Source organism: Nasonia vitripennis, chromosome 2 (genome assembly GCF_009193385.2).
Source record: "Nasonia vitripennis strain AsymCx chromosome 2, Nvit_psr_1.1, whole genome shotgun sequence".
NCBI classification, from domain to species: Eukaryota; Metazoa; Arthropoda; class Insecta; order Hymenoptera; family Pteromalidae; genus Nasonia; species Nasonia vitripennis.
The window spans coordinates 2,419,127-2,443,302 of NC_045758.1; the positions used below are offsets into that span (position 1 = coordinate 2,419,127).

General features: G+C 37.4%; 3 protein-coding genes across 10 annotated transcripts; 1 reads left to right on the forward strand and 2 right to left on the reverse strand.

The window, feature by feature from the left end:
* Positions 1-173: 173 nt before the first annotated feature.
* LOC100116149 (probable histone-lysine N-methyltransferase Mes-4) lies at positions 174-10,827 on the forward strand. Of its 3 annotated transcripts, XM_008211161.4 has the most exons (11): positions 174-909; positions 1,056-1,294; positions 1,677-1,953; positions 2,700-3,115; positions 3,190-4,714; positions 4,784-5,006; positions 5,095-5,717; positions 5,799-6,066; positions 6,147-6,376; positions 6,466-6,800; positions 9,670-10,827. In XM_008211161.4, the coding sequence occupies exons 2-11, from the start codon at positions 1,109-1,111 to the stop codon at positions 9,850-9,852; spliced, it is 4,266 nt and encodes a 1,421-aa protein (XP_008209383.1). In that variant the 5' UTR covers positions 174-909; positions 1,056-1,108; the 3' UTR covers positions 9,853-10,827. The 3 variants fall into 3 exon arrangements, with proteins under 3 accessions (XP_008209383.1, XP_003427184.2, XP_031779126.1); XM_003427136.5 differs by having other exon boundaries at positions 174-1,484; XM_031923266.2 differs by lacking the exons at positions 174-909; positions 1,056-1,294; positions 1,677-1,953 and adding an exon at positions 2,380-2,630.
* On the reverse strand, positions 8,589-16,945 carry LOC100116180 (CSC1-like protein 2). Of its 6 annotated transcripts, none has more exons than XM_001600674.6 (12): positions 16,607-16,945; positions 15,487-15,610; positions 15,192-15,412; positions 14,734-15,114; positions 14,446-14,638; positions 14,251-14,368; positions 13,907-14,103; positions 13,071-13,397; positions 12,708-12,983; positions 12,393-12,626; positions 12,000-12,126; positions 8,589-8,784 (listed from the first exon to the last, which is right to left on the reverse strand). In XM_001600674.6, the coding sequence occupies exons 1-12, from the start codon at positions 16,630-16,632 to the stop codon at positions 8,729-8,731; spliced, it is 2,280 nt and encodes a 759-aa protein (XP_001600724.2). In that variant the 5' UTR covers positions 16,633-16,945; the 3' UTR covers positions 8,589-8,728. The 6 variants fall into 6 exon arrangements, with proteins under 6 accessions (XP_001600724.2, XP_032453061.1, XP_032453062.1 ...); XM_032597170.1 differs by having other exon boundaries at positions 8,591-8,784; positions 16,704-16,931; XM_032597171.1 differs by lacking the exon at positions 16,607-16,945 and adding an exon at positions 15,985-16,286 and having other exon boundaries at positions 8,591-8,784.
* Positions 16,946-18,758: 1,813 nt separating this feature from the next.
* On the reverse strand, positions 18,759-23,855 carry LOC100679015 (uncharacterized protein DDB_G0283357). Its single transcript, XM_003427140.5, has 4 exons — positions 21,036-23,855; positions 20,268-20,960; positions 19,951-20,188; positions 18,759-19,869 (listed from the first exon to the last, which is right to left on the reverse strand). The coding sequence occupies exons 1-4, from the start codon at positions 23,549-23,551 to the stop codon at positions 19,606-19,608; spliced, it is 3,711 nt and encodes a 1,236-aa protein (XP_003427188.3). The 5' UTR covers positions 23,552-23,855; the 3' UTR covers positions 18,759-19,605.
* Between the last annotated feature and the right edge of the window lie 321 nt (positions 23,856-24,176).

Genomic DNA, 24,176 nt, shown 5'->3' on the forward strand with positions numbered 1-24,176 from the left:
GTGTAGACAGGTCCCAAAGGCGGCTAAACGAACGAACCTGTTTTTATCAACATGAGTTACATCATGAGCGCGACAACATCGCTGAAAACTATTTCCGCCGCGTGGCGGCGCTGTAATCGGTAAATTTCGTGATTGCAACCATAGCGTTAGCTATAGGTACTTAGCTCTAGTCAGTCGGTATCTGCAGGCTTCTGTATACCTATATATATATATATATATATTGCTTTACTCGCGTAAATAAAGAAACCTGTTTAATCAGATAATAAATAAACAACGATCAGTTGAATACCAAGGCATATCCGATGTAAAATTTCACGCTCTTCAAGATGGTGGTATCCATTTTTCTGCAGCTACCACTGTTTTCGAGAAATTGATGAAAAATATATAGTTTTGCTGTTTTTACCCCCACCCCGGGTACTTATATGGGGACTGCAATTTTACGTAAATGTTTTGGGCAGGCTAAACTTACATATACTCAAAATGCAGCTCTTCTATTGAAAAAGTGTATTTCGAGCAGATTTTGACTGGATTCTGCCATTCCGTCCTTACACAGTGTACTTATTTAAAACTTTTGTATATGTATAGCATGAAGTAAGAGAGAGAGAGAGAGAGAGAGAGAGAGAGGGAGAGAGCGAGATGGATGGAAAGGAAAGGAGAAGAGCGAGAGAGAGAGGGCGGAACAAGCAGACATTCTCCCAACGGCAGCGTGCATTGCAGTATACAGCTTTGGTACAGCCGCGGCGGCGGGACATCAGAATTCGCGGGAAACGCGTCGTGTACTAGCATTTACTGCTGCTACAGCTTCCAAGAGCACGTCATCCACGAAGGCAGCCGCTGACAAGAGCATTTTTGGTGATAGCGTTCTCCTCGCTCGAAGATCCCAAATTTTGGACGGTATTCTAGACGCTTGTAAGAGAAAACACGAAAGGAGGTTATCCTACTGTGTACTCTTGATTCTAACAAACGATGTATTAACTATAGCTGGTTGTGACCTGTTCTCGTTGTGGGAGATGAATGTGAGAGGTTAACAGTAAACTCCTGACTGTATTTTATAGTTGGTCTACAGTTTAGGGGATTATGTGTGGAGACAGTGTACTGACTTCGAACAATGGATATCCTCGAGGAAGATGCTGCCAGAAAGAATAATGACTCTACAGCCGAAGAACTGATTGGAAGTGTTGCCAAGAGTACTGACAAACCATGCTCGCCGTCTCCTAGACCCCTGGGCACCAGTCGTTATGGCAGGCTCATTAAACCTAAGTCTCCTAGCAATGTAATGCTTGACTCTCCTAAGGCATGTATTGCTTAGATGTTATATTGTTCATGACAATAGACTGAGGATTATATTCTACGTCTGCGTTTGTGACCACAAAAGACTGGCCTTCGCTTTGTAGTTGTGTACAATGTGTGGTCTGTAATATCATTAGCAACAGGGGACTCTTAATTAGCGCAGGACACAAGAATCATCTGGGATAAATTATTAGGTTTATAACACTGACATTGAAACTTTTGTGCAATCGTTTAATTTTTTATTAGATTCAACTTTTTAGTTTAGTCATATATTATTTTAATTTATTAGTTATTTTATTTATTTGTATTCAATTAATTTTATTGAGTCCAATTTTAAGAATTTAAGAAAAACCGAGTATATAACTTTATTCATCAAATTTTTACAGAATTTAAAAATGCCAAAGAACTCAAAGCCAGAAGCCTCCATTGAAGACGAATGCACCAAAATGGACGATACTTCAAGTGTCATGGATGATACCGTCAACAACAGCCTTGATTGTAGCTCCGTGGGAGTTGAAGAAGACAGCATCAACATTGAAGATCTTCAATCGCAATGTCCATGGACTTTGGGACAAATTGTTTGGTCCAGAATTGGTACCTATCCATTCTGGCCAGGCATTGTCACAATTCATCCAGAAACAATGACATACGTATCAGAAAGAGGTTAGTATGATAGAGATAGGCATTTTTTAAATAGAAAAACTGTCTTAGCAGAGTTTGTTACGTAGTCTCTTTTGTTCCGTGCAGAATTATATTATGTACTTATTCGTGAAATTATAATAAATTTATTAAAGGGATTAAAAAACTTTTTTTTAATTGGCTAATTAATATTTTTCTTTAAAAAAGTTTTTATTTTTGACAATGAATTAAATTAATGTTTCTTAGTAATATGCCAATTTTCTGTTGTTCCTTAAAGAATGGACATACATACATGTATTCTTTTAATTAACATTATTTCAATTTTTTTTCAAAATTAATGAAAATCTTGTGAATTGTTTCTTTCAAATTGTTTTACCTTTATGTACATTACATTTTGATATATATCTAGAGAGTTCAAATATTACATTACCAACAGAGTAACCATGATTGATTTTCTCATTAAACGTATCAAGTTGGCTGCATGTTGCAGACCCAACTTTTTGATATTTATTTTGTGAATATCTTTGCAATAATAATCGTAAATTATGCAATTTAGACTGTATTATTTAAACTACTATCTGTAAAATACTAACAATTCTAGCTTGGAATAGACAAATATAGCTACTCAGAGGTTACTGAATTTTAATATAGCCTCTACATCAAAGTATTCCCTCAAATAAGCTAAAATTTTCTATTAAAGAGTTAATTGAATGAAAAATAATTTTATTTGCACAACAAGTAACTTCTTTTATTCAATGAAAAATTTCCAGTTGTAGGTGTTGCAAAGTCAAAAGTTCGGTCTGTGCATGTCACATTCTGCGCAGATAAAGGAAAACATAGTTGGGTATCTTTTGGAAACGTTATACCTTTTCATGGAATTGATGACTTTGAAAAACGTAAAGAAGAAATAACTCCTGAAATAAAAAAGAAAGATCCAAAGTACGCTGCAGCATTTGTGATCAAACCCTCAATGAAATTAAAATGGGATGATGCAGTTGCCGAAGCATCAGGCTTAATGGCTAAGAGTCCGGAAGCAAGAATTGAAATTTTCAAACCAAAAAATAGCAAAAACAACAGTTTATTAAACAAATCAGTTAAAACAGTTGATCAATCAGAAGAAAACACTAAGAAGAGAAAGAAAACTTTTACAGATGATGAGATTTTGACTAAAAAATCCAAACAAGAGGTAAATATAATTGAAGTATTAAATAAAAGTGTGTTTACATTCATTCAACATTTTTATTCTTTAATGTTTTGTAGATTGAAGAAGTAGAAATTTTAGATGAAAGGTTAGATAATAAATTAGGAAGTCATTTAAATTTGGAAACTCCACCAACTCCTCCATCAAGCCATAAAGACTCCAGTGATGAAGGTGCCACATCAAAGAAGTTCAAAAATAAAAAGCGATCAGGAAAGTATGGAGTCTTCGAAGTATTTTGCGAACGCAATAAAGAATCAGCAGAACAGTTAGACCCAGACGCGTCAGAAGCAGACATTAAAGCATATTTGTTAGACTTGTGGGAAAACATGAGCAGTCAAGAGCGCAGTAAGTATAGGGCGGATTACCTCCAAAGCGATGAGGTAAATTTATACTCGATAGATGTGGATGAAGACGAAGAAGATGAGGAAGACGAAGATGACGATGAAGATGAGGATGATGACGATGACGACTATGATGACGATGAAGAAGCTGAATCCGAGCCTGAGCCTGAGAAATTAGCAGTTGTCAACAGGAGGCAAAGAACAAAAGGTCAATTAAAAATTGATGAATTTTTCAGTCACGAGGAGCCTTTGGAAAGAGCTACAAGAAGACAAAGATCAAAAGCAGGCCTTAATACAACCAAGGATGAGTTTTCAGATCAAGAAGAAGAGGAGAGCACCTCTGTGGAATCGGATAAATCCGTAAAGAAGCGAAGGACGAAAGAAAGACGGGAATCCTCTGATCAGGACGACGTTATATCCATAGACTCGGGAGATGTACCTGTGAAAAAGGGAAGGTCCAAAGTTGACAATGAAAGTTCAAAAGATTATCCACCCTCTTTAATGATTGATACGGGCAAGCGACATCGACCCTACAAACTTTTCAAGGGCATGAAGAACGAGCGAGTTTGTCAGATCTGCGAAAAAACGGGTAAGCTCATTCGTTGTCGAGGCCCTTGCCATTCGTACTTCCATCTAGCATGTGTAAAGCCAGGCGAGTCAAGTCCTGAGCCCAGCGAAGCTGGGGACATCGAAGAGAACAACGCCTACAAGGAAGATCTCAAAGAAATCAAGGCAAAATCCAAGGAGATCCAAGAGAAAGAGGAGGCTGCCTTTGACTACGATAACTTCAAGTGTATCGACTGTCTGTCTGGTGTGGCGCCGCCGTGCTTTGTCTGCCATGAGCGTGATGGCGAGCGCACCAAGTGCTCGATACTTGCCTGCGGCAAGCATTATCACCCGGACTGTCTTAAGAGTTGGCCTCAGTGTCAGTGGCAGGGCGGTCGACTAACCTGCCCTCACCACATCTGTCACACTTGTGCTTCCGACAATCCGCAGAATAGTCATCCAAGGTCGGCCGGCGAGAAGTTTGCGAAATGCGTGAAGTGCCCCTCGACCTATCACGCCTCTATCTCCTGTTTACCTGCTGGTTCGACTATACTGACTGGGAGTCAAATTGTCTGTCCAAAACATTACAAATCGTCGCATCCACCTGTCAATGCAACTTGGTGCTTCCTATGCACAGAAGGCGGCAGTTTAATTTGCTGCGACACTTGCCCAACATCGTTCCATTTAGAATGTTTAGGTAGGATTTCTTTTAATTTTTAATTGTTCGAAACAAAGTTCTTGCAATAATTTATGTTTCATTTATTAGGCATAGACGCACCAGATGGTGGCTACATTTGCGAAGATTGCGAGACTGGAAGATTGCCGCTTTATGGCGAGGTTGTTTGGGTTAAACTTGGCACTTATCGATGGTGGCCTTCAGTTATCTGTTACCCACAAGAAATTCCCACGAATATTGCTACGCGACCGCACAAAGCTGGTGAATTTTGTGTTATGTTTTTGGGTACGAGGGACTACTATTGGATTCACAGGTTAATACATTTTATTTATTTGTTCTTTATTGTCGTTTGGCAATTAGTTTATAACGCAAGGCTTCTAATGGTAATTATCACTTTCTAGGGGAAAAGCTTTTCTTTACCAAGATGGGGATGCCAATACAAAGGTAATAGGTTCAAAGAAAGTGGAGGAATCGTATAGAAAAGCTTTACAGGAAGCAAAGCTTTTCCACGAACGTCTTGTATATGAAAGGGCTGTAGCAAAATGCCGAGGCAGCTCCAAAAGTCTCAAACCACCTCCTTACGTAAAGCTTAAGGTAAACAAGCCCGTTGGAAACGTGAAGGTTCCCGAAGTCGACAGTATGGTCGCATGCGACTGTAATCCCAACCAACCATATCCGTGTTCACCTGACTCGGACTGCTTGAATCGTATATTGATGATCGAATGCAGCCCGGATACTTGTCCAGCTAGTACGAAGTGTCAGAATCAGCTTTTCGTACAGAGAAAGTATCCAGCTATGAAGCCTGCTCATACAGAAGAACGAGGCTGGGGACTTGTATCTCTTGAACCCATAAAGCACGGACAATTCATCATTGAATACGTGGGAGAAGTCATCGATGAAGCGGAATATAAGCTTCGATTGCAACAAAAAAAGGAGAGAAAAAACGAAAACTATTACTTTTTAACTATAGATAATTCTAGAATGATAGATGCTGAACCAAAGGGAAATTTAAGTCGGTTTATGAGTAAGTTCGATTTCTTATTGTTTATAATTTCTCAAATGCAATTTTGAATATCCACTTAAGTATTTTTTTACTCATTTCTAGATCATTCCTGTCAACCCAATTGCGAAACACAAAAATGGAAAGTCAATGGTGATACCCGAATTGGACTGTTTGCCTTACGCGATATTGAACCTGGTGAAGAGTTAACTTTTAATTACAATTTAGCTTGTGATGGGGAGACGCGAAAGCCGTGTCTTTGCAAAGCTCCCAATTGCAGCGGTTTTATAGGTCTGAAAGTTCCTAAGCAACAAATGAGTTTAGTACAACAAAAGAAAATTGAAAAGGCTGAAAAAGTTAAGAAACAGAGAAAGTAAGTAACTGACAATAGATAGAAATAAATAAACAGCTTTACATGCACAATTTTTAACAAACTATCTTTTATTTTTCAAGAAATAGTAAAAAGGTTTTATTAAGCTGTTGGAATTGTAGTCAAAAGATCGATAATCCCGACGATGCACATCGATGTGACCAAAAGACTTGTGGCAAAGTTTACCACGCACATTGCATTGCCATCGAAGACGGCCCAGATCATATTTTTCATTGCCCTTGGCATTTCTGTGCCGAATGCTACAAGAGAACGTCAATACGATGTAGTTATTGCTGTAATGCATTTTGTCAGCGTATGTACAATCCGTATTGTAATCATTTAAAAATGAACAAAATTTCCTATAATTTTTTAATAATCAAAACAATTCTCTTGCTACTCTAGTTCACGTATTCGGCAATTTACGTGAGGATCCCGAGACTGCTAACTTGATATGCTACAATCATCAGACAGAAAACGGAGACTACATCGATTTAAACCTGGGTGAACCGGGTGAAGCTCTCATGGACGATGATGGCGATGACGATGTTGTGATCATCAATGATGACTACAATAGCATGGAAACGTTTTGTGATGAAGCTCTCGAGGAGCCGTTAGAGCCTCCACCGCCACTAATACCATTAGCGGCACCGCCGTCACTCATGCCAGTGGTTATGGAAACGCCTGCATCTTGTTCTGTGCAACCCGACGAGATTTCGCCAAGGGGCGCCATCGTCGAGGTAAGACAGAGGCTGACGCGCGCGAGTAGGTCAGCAGCGTCACTGCATCGATCGATCGATCTGTAAATTGCTCAAGTGTCCTTACAAATTTTTCAATTTTTTTTTCATTTTGTTGGGATCGTTCTTTCGAACTTGGCTTTTCAATTGGCTTAGCTTGTAGTGCATGAGCATGATTAGTTGCAAAAAGTTATTTTTCTACTTACTGAACTGCGCCAAACTAGGAAAATGTATTTATTAGATTCAGTTTGCATCAAAGAGATCGCAAAATTGCATCAATGCTCTAAAGTCGATGCCATCACAAAAGTCAAGTTCGAATAGGTAAACCTAGATATTCGTCTATCTAGTTCTTGTAATAATCGATGTTTTTTTTCTGTCGAGTTCAGCAAAAAATGCTCTGCGGAATGGGTATATAATAATTTACTCCTTTAATTGTAACCAATTCAATGGTTTTTTATAAAAAATAATCCAGATTACTTTTCTTTTGAAAAACGCTTATTTTGCGTGTGTTATTATTTTCTAATTTGCTCTCACAAGATATTCAAAAAAACATCAAAGAATTGTGTATTCTATATTTTATACGTAAGAAATAGATGGGTTTTTTTATCGAAAGCCATCGATATCATCGACGGTGGTGGCAAAGCATGAGACGGAAACGGGCGGCAGTAGTAACAAATTAGCTCAATATTGTTGAATGTTAATAATCATTTTATTTGTCTTCTGTCATTGTTGTCTTCCCCAAATAGTCCAGTTTTGCCATGCAGATCCCGTCAAAATGAAATTAACAAATAAATCATAAATCTGTGAATACGCAAACATAGTGAATCATTATGTAAAATATCGTGCAATGCTATAAACCGTAAAGATTCTGTCTCGGTTACTTCGATTTATATAGGATATAAAATTCTACAATCGTTTTTTTTTTTAAGGTTGTTGGCAAATCTTACGAATGTGCATTGATTTCTTTTAAATAGGATAATTTTTGTTTGTGTTACTTACACTTCCATTTAAAAGCGATAATACATTTTTTTACAAATTCTTTCAAGAATTTTAGATTTCTTATATTTTCTGCGCTTTCACTGCCTTCTATTACTTTAACGCGTATCCACCAACATTTGTATATTTTAAATTTCGTTTTGAGTCATACATCAGATGTTACGCGTAATCATTGATATGAAATTGCAAAAATATGTATATATTATACATATTTTTTCAAAAGTTATTACTAATTATGATTATCAAATTGTTAATATTGTATAGAGAAGTATACTCTATGCATGTATACATGTTGAAACGATATTGCATCATGTACCAATCTCAAATTATTTTGTTTTATAAAATAATGTGTTTTATGAAGGAAACATCTTTTATATTTAATTTTTGTAACCATGTTATTTTATATTACCCTTTATGTTTCCTTATTGTACACAAGTATTTATTCAAAATCATGTTATGTCCTCATATGCATACTTTAGTTACCCAAGATATATTGAACTAGTTGTGTAGAGTCTGCAACATATCATTAATTAAATATATACACAATAAAATACCAATCGAAAAATTCTGTTTTAATGTACATTGTAGTGATAATATTAGACTAAAATTTTCAGAAAAAAACAAGCCTGTCTTAATCTTTGCACTTGCTAATACTCAATGAGCTTTGTATCTTCTATTTCGATTTCTTCTTTTTCATACCCCATAACTGTCCTCATGCACCGATTATTTACATATAGCTTTTTTCTACATTTCAGCTTAGGTAGGTAATGGTAGATGCAAGAAAAAAAGTCTTTGTCAAATTATAATAATCATTTATTCGTATAAAAGTTAAAACACTTTTATAACCGCTGTACATGATCGAATGCCCACATGTAATGAAAGACACGTTTATCTATCCTGCATTTGTATGGGGATAAAATCTGGAGAGTGTTGGCTTAATTTTGCAATTTTTCAATTTTTATACGAGTATCGTCAGGAGGATTCGTGTAATCTGAAAAAAAGAAAAAACATTTGTATTTAGATAAAATGTATATGCTATCGTTGCAAATATTCTAAATCTATGAGCCTATTGGTGTACAGAAACTAAAAACTAAAAAACTTCATGCACTTTTCTAAATCAAGCATACACATTGATGGTCATTGCGTGAAGTAACACATGATTGTTATTTAAAAATTAAAAACGTGTTATTGTGTAAGTCCATCTCCACTCTTTTAGTTTAGTCACATCTCCCATATGTAAGTATGATTTTGGTTTATTTATTTTTCTTTTTTATGATAATGCATCTTTTTAATTGTAAGTGTTATTGTAACGTTAAAAATGTCTGAAGCTGTGATCTCCGTTTTGTAACTCTAATTTAAGTATAATATCGCGTTGTTCGATCGACTAAAAATTAAAAAATCGAAATTGATTTGATAGATAGAAAAGGAATATAACTTCACAATACAAAGTTAATCAACGTCGAATATTTTAATAAATTAACAGAATAATAAAAAAAAATTGTCGGTTGCATACATCGATAGCACATCATACATATATAATTGTTGCAAAATAATTTCGCAGCTAAGAAGCATAAAATAAAAATACATAGCGCAATCGCTCTCATACTTATAACAATAATCTATCAAATCGCAAATTTCATCTACCGATAAGTCTATTATTATTTTAAACAATAACAAAGCTCGCAATACATTCACTAGTACTAGAAAACATTGATCTTTGTCGTGGTTCAAGCGCATGTTTCTAAAATTATAAGTATATAACAGACAATGACCCAGACCAATACTGAGAAAACAAAATAAAATAAAAACCAACAACAGCACCTCGATAAGAAATGAAAAAAGAAATTCTAAAGACCGTGTGTATTAAAACCCTCAGGTCCACGCGAGCAGCGAAGAAGGCGAGGAGGAAGATGAGTCGTCGTCGCAAAAGGAAGATGACGAGGATGAGACGGCCAGTAATAAAAGACGCCGCAGGAGACGTCAGCGAAGGAAACAGAACGCGGCCGAGAGCGACTTCACCCTCGACCAGATAGCGGCGATCATCGGCATCGTCAAGTGAGCCCGGCGTCTCACCGACTCGCTGCTCCAGCCCAAGCGACATCGGAAGAAACGCCGCCGCACTGATTCCGAAGCGACTCTTGATGCTTAGGGCACATGTGTATGGACTGTATAATCGGGCGTGTGTGATCTTGCACGGCTTGCGGCTTGTCGAGTTTGCGAGAGATGAATTATTTTATTTATTCGGAATTCTGAATCGACTGTGAAGAACTATTTAATTTTATTTGTGCGTCAAGTTGTGAGTGTGTTTTAACGCCTCGCGGTTTTCGTGTGTATATTTTCGTTGACAATATTCGAGTAGGCTGGCTGTAATTATGAAACTCCGAAGCCGTACAGTCACCCCCGTGGATCTCTATCTTTGTATAATATGTCTTTATAATGCTTCGGTGCGAAAAAATTCCTGTTTTTGAATCTCTATTATGTGTAAGTCCAATCGAAGATCATGGTAGTCATACGAATAGTATTGTAGAGGAAATAAATTTTTAACTTGTATTTGTATACCTTGACGTGGTCGAAGAAACGGAGAACTGAATTTAATCTATTTATATAAATGTAACTGATTTTTAATGTATAGCGGATGATTATTTTTTTTTACTCAGACGAGAATGATTTTAACTGTAAGATCAAATGCACAAATATCTGATATTGTAATATACGTTTTTCTCTTGGCAGATGAACCGCGGTAGAGTTTTATTTTAGCTTTTCTTTTATTGACAATTGTGATGGTATTGATTTTTAGCGCACTAGCGTATGCGACAAGTGTTCATCTTCGTGCTTCTTTGTAATTTGAGACTGACACTGATTTACCAGACATAGCGTTTTTTATTTAATCTCTTTTTTTACATAAGTTCAGTGTACAAGCGAGCGTGACCGTTAGGTTTGATCGATGTGAGTGTCAAAAAGATTAATATAATTTTAACTATGTAACATTATATTATTATATAAAAATATACAATGCACATTATTACAACACACAGATCTCTGCATTATAATTTCCATATTCCCTGACAGTCGCGTAGCAGTACCCCCGTAACTATCATCCTGCTTCATTAAAAAAATTAAATACGTGACAACGTACTTTCTCAAGTAAAAAAAAAGAAGAAACAGCCTACAATTCATTTTGTTTGACACTGTACAAATATAAAATTGCTTAAAATGAGATTCACTGTAAGTCTTGTTTCGTGTAATACAACGATTGACTTGCGTACTTTTAATTAAGTACCGTTATAATAATACTTTGCCGAAACGAAACCGAATACAATTTTACACATTTTAATGTCCGTTTATTAAATTAAAGTGTGGCCCGTGATGTCTGTGCGTGATGGCTCAAATTTTGATGAAAAAAATGTAAAAAATTGTAATCTGCCTGGATTTGAAATCTTATAACAAACGCGAAGTAGACCTGTATAAATAATATATATTTTACAATTCTTTTTATATATAGTTATCGTTTGGTAGTTGATTGTTCATTCTTATCAATGCAAAAGATCACAACTAGTATATATATATATATATATTTAGTTTGTACAAATCAATGAAATCCAAAAATGTAAAGAAATTCCTAAATAAATCTCTTTCAAGTATCTTAGATGAAAATTATTTAAGGCTTCAGTAAAAAATCAATGTATTAAAATATGTAGAAATATCTATATGTATATATTTATATTGCTTCGTCGATTCTCTTCAATAATATTTTCTTTGATTAAAATTCCGGTTATTCCTAAAATATTAATTTTTTTCTCTTTCGCCTGACCTCGCAGAGTGACGTAAGGAATCCAATTTCTGATCAACGAATTTCTATAATACTAATCGATGTTTCGATCGGAATCGGGTCACTCACCTCTCTTTTGTCGCACCATTTATTTTTAATACAAATTCGCTATCGTGATAATTCGTTAATCCTTACCAATTCCTAACGCTAAATAAGTTAGATATTTACCTCCATTACTCGAAACATCTCATACTTTCTCTTTCTAAACACCGATTGATACAACCGATCAATTATTATTCTATATTAAAACAAAAAAAGGGGAAACAAAATAGCCTATAACAGTGTAACGAGTTACACGTTAGTTGGTTCTCTGCCGTAATCCTGATATAATTTTGGACTTCCTTGAGTGGAAGAACTTGTGGTATAAACTTTCGTACTTAGTGAGCTTTGCACAGATGTAGATCCTGAAACCGTCTCCTCCGGACTGCCCACGTTAAGTTTCTTCCGCAGCACTGGTGCAACGAAATGCTGACCCGCGGATAAATCTCGTTTCGATGACTGGCTCTAGAATTTGAAATTGAATCATAAGTGTCAAATAAAACGTTTCTGCATACAGCAAGAAACCTTTTACTTTCAAATTCTTTTTTCTTCAGTTTCGTTAAAAGTTGCCGAAGCAATAAGGAAGGAGCAACTTTACAACCTCCGCTTCCTTATTAACGAAACCGCAATCAACTCGTAGCATTTGATTTAAAAATCTCAAACAACGGTCGCTATTCTTTCTTTTAAAAGCCAATCATCAAATCAAGCATAGCGAAGGAATGAAAACTTACCTTGGGTTTCGAAGCAGGCAAGGTCGCTCCGGTGACAAGACCCAGAATGTTGGCTGCAAGTCCGATAAGTTGGACTGCGGCTAATGGCGATAGTTCCGTTCGCACGAGACCCAAGGCCAGAAATGCAGCCTGTGCGAGAACCGGCGCAGCTCCAGCAGCGGTCGCCGCAGCTCCTGATAATTGACCTCCTCCAACGCTCGGGCCGTATGCGAAGCACAAATTGTGTCGGTCCACCTGAGAAAAAAATCAAAACATTTGAAAACAGATTTCTAGGATATGTATTGTATACACAAATGAGAATGCAGATGGACTTACTAAATGTTTAATTGATAAATAGAGCAGCCCAAAGGGCGTGATGAGCGGACATGCCAGGCTGTAAACCGTCGTCATTGTGAAGACCAACAGTAGCCAGGCGTAGTGCGCGCCCAGAGGGAACTCCCACAGAACAGCTTTCCTAACGTAAATGCGCTCCGCGCGACTTCTCGCTATGCATAGCCTAAAGGTATAAAGTGCCAGCTCTGGAAATCTCACAAGCTCCAGGCCGCTTCCTAATAATGCTGCCGTTATCACATAATTTACAAACAACGCACCCTGCAATTTGAAAAAAATTCTGCGCTTTAATCTACACTCCTCGTGTACATAAAAAAAAAATAAATAAATCAAAAGATGAGGGCTTACCTGATCGGGCAGAAAGACGCACTCCCAGCGCGCGGTATTATTTCCCGCGCTTACAGTCCACTCGAAGAATGCCTGGGCACTGGTCAATCCTAAACTCGGTAGAATCAGTACCATCAACAGAAGCAGGAGCAGCGTCTTCCTCATAACAGCTCTATTCAAGCCACTTCTGGTCCAGTGCCTCACCAGAGCTTCGCTACGTCCAACCAGAGCCGGCATCAGCGCAGCCACGCTGACCAGCAGGACCGTTGGCAGGAAGGCTGACAGCAGAGGGCTGAGCTTTTTTATCTCTCCGGTCGTCGACAAATTGTTCACTGCCGTCACCACGACCTGTGCGTAAGGATCGAATCGGATTATTGATAAGGTATAAGTATACATAGATGTACTTGTGCGTGGTCGGAAAAATGCGGCTCGTGTAACTGCATTGCTGGTTAGTTACCGGGGTCGAGGTAATTGTCCGTGTCGCAATGAAGCGGGCATTGCGTAACCAAGTTGAATAGCACGAGGAGCGCGCGCGCAAGAGAGAGAGAGAGGACGTGGATATTGTATATTGATTGCGCGCAGATGCATTTTATCATTCTGACGCGCTTAACTAGCAAGCGATGTAAATATGCCAAGTGTGTGAGTTGCTCTTTTCAGTTGTGTGCAGTTTTCATTCAGACAGTCTCGGTGGTATAGAGATAACAGTTGTATACTTTATCGGTATTTAGAGTTCTAGTTGCAATCAAGACTAATTACATAATCAGTCCAAACAAATAAATTTAGCGAGCCGGCAACAATTAACTATATAACGAACTTGGCGCGACAAAATTTAGCGAGATGTAATAAACCCTACTTACAGCAGGTGTCGTAAGAAAGAACATAGTAAGGCCCAACAAGGTGTTGATCATAATCGCATTGAAGTACCAGCAAGGCCTGGCGATGCTCAAATTTTCCCAAAATATGTCCGCGGGTGCCGGTGCATAGTCTACGACCCACTTGATGGACGGCGAGGAGCGCAGCTGCCGACGCATAGTCCTCGCGGCTCCCGGCGTGCCTGCGCAAACAGATTGGTGCATTCATGAGTTGAACGATGATTCAGAGCATCGACACGATGAATAAATAAAATACGCTCGATCGCATGCAAATCAGAACCAAGACTAATTTTTTTTTTTCTATTCCGATGGCGTTCGGCTCTACGTACCCAGCGTCACGAATGCTACACCTATCGGTCGACTCAAGGAAACTTTTCTCTCCTCCTCGACGAGAGTTGTCAGACGCGCCTCTTCCGCCGTGTAGAATTCAAGCGCGTCCACGTGTTGCTGAAATATTTTAAATGCGAGCGTCGTGATTTATTTCGATTTAAATAGATAGAGTTTCATTGCGCCGTTACACTTACTTGTTTGAAGCAGCATCCCACAACCTGGCCACAAAGCTGGGGATACATTTTCAATGGCCCCTTTCTTCTATTGTAATTCTCACAATAAAGTCGCGCCTGCTCGGCGCAGTCTCTTTCTGCATCCAATTTCGTTAGTTGTTTAATATCATATGCTAGAGTTACATCCTCGACGGTTAAAGTGGGGAAAGCTTCTCTGTAATTGGTAGATTGATGATGGTTTAAGTTAATAAAAATATATAATACCCACAAGTCTATAGATTCGGTTTTATAAAATTGTCATGTACTAACGTAAAGTATTCTGTCAATCCATCAACATTGCATTGGTGCTTTGGAATCTCTGTGATCAACAAAGTTCTTGCTGCCAACTCTCCTGCTGGTTTCATATCTCTGACTTGTTTTATGAATCGTCGCATGACAACTGCTCCAATAGGCAAATATGATAGGAGTATCAGCGTGTGTACCCAGAGCCAATGAGACTTGGAATCAAGATTGGATATGGTTGTGTGACTGAAAGTACTTTCATCTCCGCTGTTTTTCCCATGAAAATTGATCGGTAAAATGATGCAAAGCGAAACGGCAGTCATCATGGCAGTCAATACAATTAAATGTCTCTGAAAAGAGACATAAAGTAGGCCATCTGGACCAGCTCTCTTCAACAGCTCAACATCTCTGCAAGAATATAATATATCATTCCAATGAGTAAATTATGAAGTATTCTATGTTGTAAAAATCATTCTAAATCTTACGGTAATTTGAAAGCTGTTACTATCCACGATAGAAATCCTCTATCCGTATGGGAAAGATGTGAATTCACGGATGCTTCTATGCATGTCACTTCACCATCTCTAGATTCAGAATGCTCACCATAAAACAGCTCCATCCACCTGTTCTCTGTTTTATGCAAGAGGGCCAACCGCCCATAATTCCAAGCTTTCTTCCGAAGCAGACCAAACAACAACACCAGAAACTGTAATTCAATAAAATACAATTAAAGATCTACTCATTACATAATATGCCATAATACTCCAAAATGACACTCACAACAAATGCCACACTATTGACCAAGAGATTATCAGGTACCCCATTGTATGCATTCGTTACAAACGTTGTGTTTCTTCTTATCACAAAGCACTGGTCCGGTGATATAGGTGTGTATTGACTTGTGCTGAAAGAACATTAAAAGTGGAACCCTTGTGAATCGCAGCTTTTATCGAAAAAAAAAGGCGACTAATTAGCATAACAAAACTACAAAGGCGGACGTAATTAATTAGCGCTAGCCAAATCAATCGCGCCGCGTTTATTAACTCGCCGAGCAGCAGCATTGAAGGAATATGTATCTAAAAATTGACAATGACTAATCCGTGGCGCGAATCGAAGCTGGAAAACTTTGTTGAGCGGAGCAACGGAATGAGATCGTATTATCTATAGCCGCGCGAGTCCATAGATGGAAAATCGAAGCGATTAACGTCATTTTCGCGCGGACGAAGCAACAGTTGGCATCGGCAGATCTATATAAGTATATAAAACGAAGAAAATCACCCTGGAGAGAAAGTTTTTAACGCTCACGTAAACAGCGTCACGACTTCCGGAGCTCAGTGGAATCTACGAGAAGCATCGTCACAGCTCTCTCTCTCTCTCTCTCTCTCTTCCAATCGCTCGATCCTCTCGACTCGCGAATGTAGATCAGCAAAGGGATAATAACGAAACGTAAATTAAGACAACAATCGCGAACGTCATCGTGTCGTGTAATGAGCTGCCGCGCGAGAGCAGACAGAGAGACACGCTATCTCTATGCACGTATAGATATACTCCTCATGTTATAGTGTGTACACAAAGAGTATGGCCCACAGTCCACAGCAGCCAGCAGCATCAGTATAGTGAGCAGACATACACATAGACAATAGCGCGCTATACATTCGCTCGAAGCCTGCAAAAAAAGCATATGACGCGCACGAAGGGGGCAGATGCCTGAAAATTTTTGGAAAATCCGTTGCGACGCGCAGGTGTAGAAGCAGTATAGTGACCTCATCTTCGGGAAACGCGACGCAGAAAAACAGCAGGTGCCAATGTCTACATTCTCCGACATCGCGCAGTAAAGAGAGAGAGAGAGAGATATATATATAATAGAGCGACGGTAGCGCACTGCACAGTAGACACTCACTTCGGGTAATCCTGATTGAAATCCATCGCTGCTGCTGCCGCTGTTGTTCTCTCTCTCTCTCTCTCTCTCGTAGTACCAGCTACAGGCACATACGCACTTTCTCGTCGCTTTATGTCGCTTCTCAGGAGCACTGGCGATGTTGTCGTCGCGTTAGTCGTGCGCAAAAAGGCATGTTAGAAAACATGTGTCAGGTTGACACATCCCGCGAAAGACGAGAGACACAGCACACGCGGACACAACACTGCGGACGGTCGATCGGCCTCCAACGCGCAGCCAACACTGTCGAACGATATGGCGCACTCGTCGCTCGCAGCTCCGACCGTCTGCTCGCTCGCTCGCGCGCGCTGAGCTCCGATTCGTCGTTATATGCATGTATAGCTATAGTTATAGAGAGCTCGCATTTACTCCTGAGTCCTGACCTTACCTATAATACAAATGCGCGACGACGGCCCCTTCTATACTTACTTTCCCGAGTTTTCTCACCGACCACTCAGTCTGGCGTTTTCTTTTTGTTCAGCTGTAGTAAGCGTTGATTTGCGCTTATTTTTTCGTGGAATTATTGCCCTTCGTATCTCATCATGATTTATGCTACTTTTTTATACGTTTCTTATCTTTTTCCTTGACTAAATTTCAATCGGCTATATCGCGATACCGAAGAATCTGACAAAGAGATAAGTACCGACTGATCTGCTCCGAAATTCATTTCGGAGCAGCGAGGAAACGCGCGAGCCACTCGTGTTCTCGCAATATCTTTTGATATCTTTTGCTGAGAGAAGACTAGCTCACTGGACACATAATTGATACGAAAACGCGTTGCGCGAGAGATCAGCGTCGATTTTAAAATGACAATCCAATTTTAGTGTCTCTTTCGACAACTATGCCATACATCGTACTACCGAGTACGCGGCGTGATTCATGCGAATCTGTTCCCTGGTGAAAAAGTATCAACAAGGAACTCGACAACGCAGACGCAAATACTTATCTGTTTAAAGATTCGCGCGTATCGTGCGTGTATAATACGACACAATTACACAGATATCGGACGTTGTTTTCAAATGTGCTCGCGATACGGACAGCTGATTCTACAAAAAAAAAAAAAAATACTTAATTTTTTTTTATCGCAAGATATTTAGCTGGTAAAAAAAGTGAAAAGTCAGGTCGTTTCAGTAAATGCGCGGAAAACTATTATTGCATTCCTGGTGTTTACAACTTTTCGAATGTTAAGAAACTCGCATCGATTCTCCTTACTCTCCGGATGAATAATGAACGAAGCTAACGCGAACTAAAGTTACTTTGACTGCCCTATTCTCTGTCAATGAGTGTCGGATTATTGTTTTAAACAGCTCGAGAATTATTTATGCGAAAACGAAAGCATACGGCGCGATAAGCTTCAATATTTCGAGATATAGGTGCCGAATAGAGTCATTACTAGAATCTTCTTCTTCCTCCTAATTAATGGAAAGCTGTAAATACATCGCTCGACAGAACTATGACCGAACAGTTAGGAGCGAATAGTATTGAAACACGACTTCCGCATTGATCCCTTAATGCGCTTCAGTCTCGCCGCGATGCAACGTTGCGATAATAGCCGTGTACGTACATTAAGCACATTATAATACGTATAGTCGACATTTCACGTACAGTACAATAGCGGGGGCTCGTTAACCGGACTTTCGCGCAGCGATTTTCGCTTCGCCGGAAAACTCAACAATTACTCGACATGTACAATGTATATAAAGCTGCGAGAATCACGTCGTTTACCTCCTATCGTACGGCAACTAATGTACAAGACACGATATAATGAATCACGAATCGTCACGCTCCAGGAATGAAGATCTTTTGCGATATTTACGAACACGCACGTCTCGCGCGCACTTTCTCTCCTTATTATGTTTCCTTTCCTTTTTCGCTTTGTTGCCGAAAGTCTGCGCGCGTTTTCGATTTTTTTACCAACGAGGTTGCTGCTCTCGTTCCGCTTAGCCACTAGCATTCTATGCTATGTGAGATAATGTATGCGCATGTAAAAATATTGATTCCATCACTTCTTTTACATCACGGAGGCGCTAGTCTAGTAGTAGCTCAGCTCGGAAATCATCGAGTATTCATAAATTGGATTGGTTCATATATGCGAAGTTTATCAATGCCAGTTTTATCTGTTTACAATAAATAATTTATTGTAAGAACTTTGTACACTCAATAAATATCTATTTCCTTTCTTCTTACTAAGCTAAACAATAAATAATATGATTAATCTTATATTAACGTGTATACAATGTACAACCGAAATAGTTGAGCCTTTTTTGCAAAAAAAATTACCTAACTTAGATAAGAAAAATTATTTTCCATACGCTTTGTTTTACTAATAATGTAGTATAAACTTTAAAGCATCAACAACAGTGGCACCAAAGGCCTGTTCTATATCATAAATATAATCTAATTATATTTATAAAACGTAATACAGAATAAACAGAACAATATTCACAAAATATATATTCATTTCTATCGCTAATCCAGACTCAATACACGACTCCTAATTTGTAAATAGGCTATATTTTTACGATTTTTCTTTCTGGACATAATCGTTACAATAATATAAATACACATTCAAAAGTTCATAGTCATTCAATATAAACGCACTCGAAATAAACGATAAACTATTATAAAGAAACACTAATTGAAATAAACGATAATACTCACAAGATGAAAGCTCTTTAAAAAAATCGCAAAAATATACATGATTAATATCTAATACAGTCTAAAGTTTATTATTGTCTAATAAATTATGTTATATGTATATTTTTTTAACTATTTGTCTAATATTATTTACAATTTGTACTTCTTTCCTTGCAATTCTCAATATTTTATGTTATTGTTATCATGAATTATCAATTTCATGATGCATCTATATTTTGAAATAAATATAATAATTTGTTCAACACGATTTGAACATTTCCTTCCGTATGGATCATATTTTTTATGTAACGAATTATTTAATTTGTTTAATTGCGTTTGTACTCATCAATAGATTGAACTTCATTTGTAGTAATGGAATCTAATACCCAAATTTCCTTCAAGCCATCTGAACCAATTATGATTTCTGCTCGGCCAGGATCATCCGTTATTCTTCCACCAGCCGTTTTGATCAATTCCTTCAAAGTTGACTTTGGTGGTGACGTGCCATTTTCAACGTAAATAAAACCACACGTGACAAATAACTCTGGCACATACGCTTTTCCAAACAGTTGTCGATCTCGACGATTTTCCTATAAATTGTACATATTCTTCAATAATTTATTGATAATAATTAAAAATTCGGATTTTAAATCTTTTTTTTTTAAGCATACCTGCACTGCTTTAGAGAAATGACTCAACTCAAAAGGGCTAGGATCCAGCCATTTTTGACTTTCAAGTGATTTGAGGGCCCACTCTAAGCTCACCATCCAACAGCCTCGTATTATTCCTTTTAGTAGGTTCACTGTACGGACTCCTGGGCTTATGACGTGAGTGGTTCGAGGAGTTACGTTTTCTTCTAAAACGGCTGATCCTAAAGTCTTAATTACAGACTTTATTAAATCTTTGTCCCTGAAATGAGAGTTGATGTTAGAAAAACAAAAAATAAATATGTTCGTATCGCATATTAATTTTTAAATGATTTACACACTCTTTAGATAGTCCAGTAACCACAATATTGATTTTAGGCCCCCTGCTGGTACTTTCTTTTCTATGACTTCTCGATTTCTTAAAATCGAATTCTCGTAAGGAATTTCTGTCGCTTAAACGTGGTGCTACATCTTTCTGCGATGAATCGTCGTTCATCATGTTATCTAACAAAGTCATGTTTGTGACTTTTTTCACTAGAATTTTTTTACTTTTTATCTTTCTAGGTTTCTTTTTCTTTTTCTCCGCTTTTTCTGGAAGAATGTTATTTTCTTCAGCTTCACTTTCTTCAACTGGACTTTTTTGTACTTGCTTTTTTTCTTGTCTTTTTTTCTGTGTCAATTTTCGCGTTTTCTTTGGTTTAATTTCTTGACATTCTTCTTTTGCAGGAGGATCTTGTAAATCTTCAGTAGAGCTAAATGAAACTAATTGCGAATTTTCTCGAACGGGGTATAATTTTCGTTTGATGACTTCTTTCTTGCTGTTACTCTGTTCATCTCCAGAGGTGTTATTTTTTTTCGATTTGTTCATCGTTTTATCACTCTTGCTACCTTTAGTATCATTTAGCGATTCTTCAATGAGATTTTGTTTTTGCTTTTTATCAGATTCATCCATTGATTCGTCTGATGAATCTAATACAACTGTATCCATTGAATCTGGAGTGCAAGTTTCTTTTCTGGCATAAACGCTTGTATATCTGTAATAATAAAGTATATTTATTAATAGGACAATTTGTAATATCTATATAATGACTATGGTATTAGTAACTTACTTATTTGAAGATGAATTTGATTTGTTTCTGTTAATGGTTTCCAATTCTGTATTTGAATTTTCATCATCTGAATAGTTTACAAATCTACGAGGATCTATAGTATTCGTAGCAATGTTATTTTTTATCATTGTTTTCATCAAAACAGAACGACTTACAGGATACGGAGTAGCTTCAATAACACTAGATTCATTAGAATTTGAACTAACATTTTGCCCTCCAATAGATTTTCTTTTTGAACTATTATTTTCTAATCGAACAGATTTCCTAGTTGTACTAGAATTATTATTTTCATTTTCTGCTTCATTATAACTAGTATCTTTATTTGCTGCCGATTTTCTTGTTTTATTAGTACTTTTATTTACAATGATTGAAGATGCATCTTTAGTTTCTTTAGATTTGTTGGCTGTACTTGCTTTATTGCTTGGTATTTTAGGATCTCCATTTTTTTTGGTGGCTGAAATGTTTCTTATCCTCTCCATCAATGATACATTTTCTAAATCGCTATCACTTTCTGAAGATTGTTCTTTTGAAGTATAAACACTTTCTGTACTTTCATTTTCATTAGTAGAAGTTTCTTGCACCATAGAGAGCATTTTATTAAAATCTAAATTTTTTTTACTTGGATATTTTCTGACTGAGTCTAAAGAAGTATTAACTTGCATTGATGATCGAACCGTTGTAGCTATGCTGCTTGTTGACTGCCTGGATTGCAATTTATTACAGATTTCTAGATTTTTATTGTTAGTGTTTGATGACTTTTTTACAGAATCTAATGACGTATTTACTTGCATTGACGAACGTGCAGAATAAATATTTTGACATTGTACAGCTGCAGTATCACTTCCTTTGTCTGTATGATTTTCATAATTTACAGCATTTTTTTGCAAGTTATTTGGTGTTTTATTTTCTTTTTGCACAATGTGATCTACTGAGCTGATTCTATCAAGTGAAGTATTTACATTCAAAGAGGTCCGTGCTGTATTAGTACTGCAATTCTCCTGGCACATATTATTACTATTAGTGTGTTCAACAGATTCCAAAGCATTCACTTCTTTATTGGACTCTGTATTCTGAATTAAAGTTGATGAATTAAGTCGTTGTCTTGACACAGATGAATTTTTTGAACTGCTATGTGTAATGGTGTTTTGTGATTTGTGAGTTTGTTGTTGAATTGATCTGCGAATAATTGGCATTTTAGATGAAACAGCTGTAATTTCCATACATGATGTATTGGTTGAATTTTCAATCTCTATAGTCTTACTATTATCCTCTAAGTCTATAGTTTTACAATTTTGAACTGAATTACTCTTTTCTGCAAGATTTACAATCCTACTTTCTTCTGTTTCTTCATTTATCTTGTTAACATTACTTGGTCTTTCAATAAATGAGGAGCAAGTAAGTGGACCTTTGTTTATAAAACTTTCGTTCACAGTAGTGGTTGATAATCGTGTAGAAGCTTGGCTCACATTTTTTTGACATTTTTTCTTCAAAGAAAGAGACAGTCTGGATGTTCTGTTGCCTTGACTTAAAATGGGGCTTATAGAATAATTCAAATCATTCGATATCCTGGAAATATTACTAGCAGCACTTGCACTTGTTTCTTGAGCATTTGCATCAGTTTCCATTGGGCTGCTATGGCTTACTCTATTAACTGGATTAACGTCGGACAGCGAATTGTTTGGATCATTATCAGCAAATAATCTAGTGACAGGTATTCTTAGCATTGTTTGAGAATTTCTAATAGAAGAATTGTCTCCTCCTGAAGAGCTGTCAGTCCTTATTTTCTTTGGTGTACTTACTATACTTTGATCATCTTCTTCTGTTATGTCTGAAGATATACTTTGCTCCCTAGTAGGAGAGCTTTGACTAAACATTGAACTTATTTGTACAGGATTTCTCCTTTTACCATCACCTGACATAACAACTTGTTCATTCTTTTTAAGATTCACACGTACGCTTGGCGATCTTTTACCAAAGTCTTCATCTAACTCACCAATATTGTGTATAGGTGATCTGACGTATCCTGATGCCAAAACCTCTGACGTTTTTATCGCAAGCTCGTTTTCTTTATCAAAAAATGCTTGAGTTTTCCTCATTATTGCATCTTTCAACTGCATACAGCTTCTGTTGAGTTGCTGTTCTTTTTCTGTGATGATATTCAACGATGTGCTTTGAATTTGTTCTGTTACTGTTTGAGTACTAGATGAATGACTGTCCCCATTGGCTACTGTGACATTTGTATCGCTTGCAGAGGTTAGAGACTCATTGTTCACAATCTTTTTGGATTTACACTTTTTGACTGTACTTACTATACCATCGTTCCTCACGAAAGGCTCTTCCGACGCAGTCTCACGACTTTCGTCAGTTGTCCTTTTTGATAATCCCGAGTCCGACAAGCTTGACACAAAGCTCAAGTTAACCCTCATAGAGCTTCGTCGAGCTCTGAGAATCGCAAAACTGTCATCGTCACCACTTTCTTTTCGTGTAACCAACTTTTTTCGCTTACTTCGGGCCATTGTAGCGTCTTTTGTTATCTTCAACTCAGCAACATTGATATTGTTTTGAAAATCTTAGTTTCAGCTTACCAAACATTATGCACATATTGTATATAGTAGTATATACGCTACCTTAGCCTAAATATATAGGTTATGCTCTTATTGAGGTAAAATAATTCTTAATATATAACAGTCTGTTTCAAAAAAATTGAAATGTATTTTTATATTCAACAATATATAATCAGTATATGTGACAAACTGACAACAAACAGTTCTGCGCTGTATAGTAAACCAATCAAGTTCAGACCTGCACAGCACAGAAAGTATGCACTGCGCGTGCGCGTACATAATAGAGAATTGTGCACGGTGCGCAAGATTATTAAAACTCGCTATAGAAAGGGATGAAATACTTACTGTGCCGCACGTGATAACTTTATTATTGTATCGCTTTATTTACGCCTGATAAAACATTTCTTAAATCAGAGAGTATCTCAGTGATTGTTCGAATATTCGAAATCCCCGCGTAACAATGCGAGGACAACTTCGGTTACCGACCGAGTTATCAAATCGCGGTTGTGGACTTTTGTGTGTGGTTCGCCTTTACCTCCACTCTTGTCATATCGATAATTGTAAACGAACCACAATC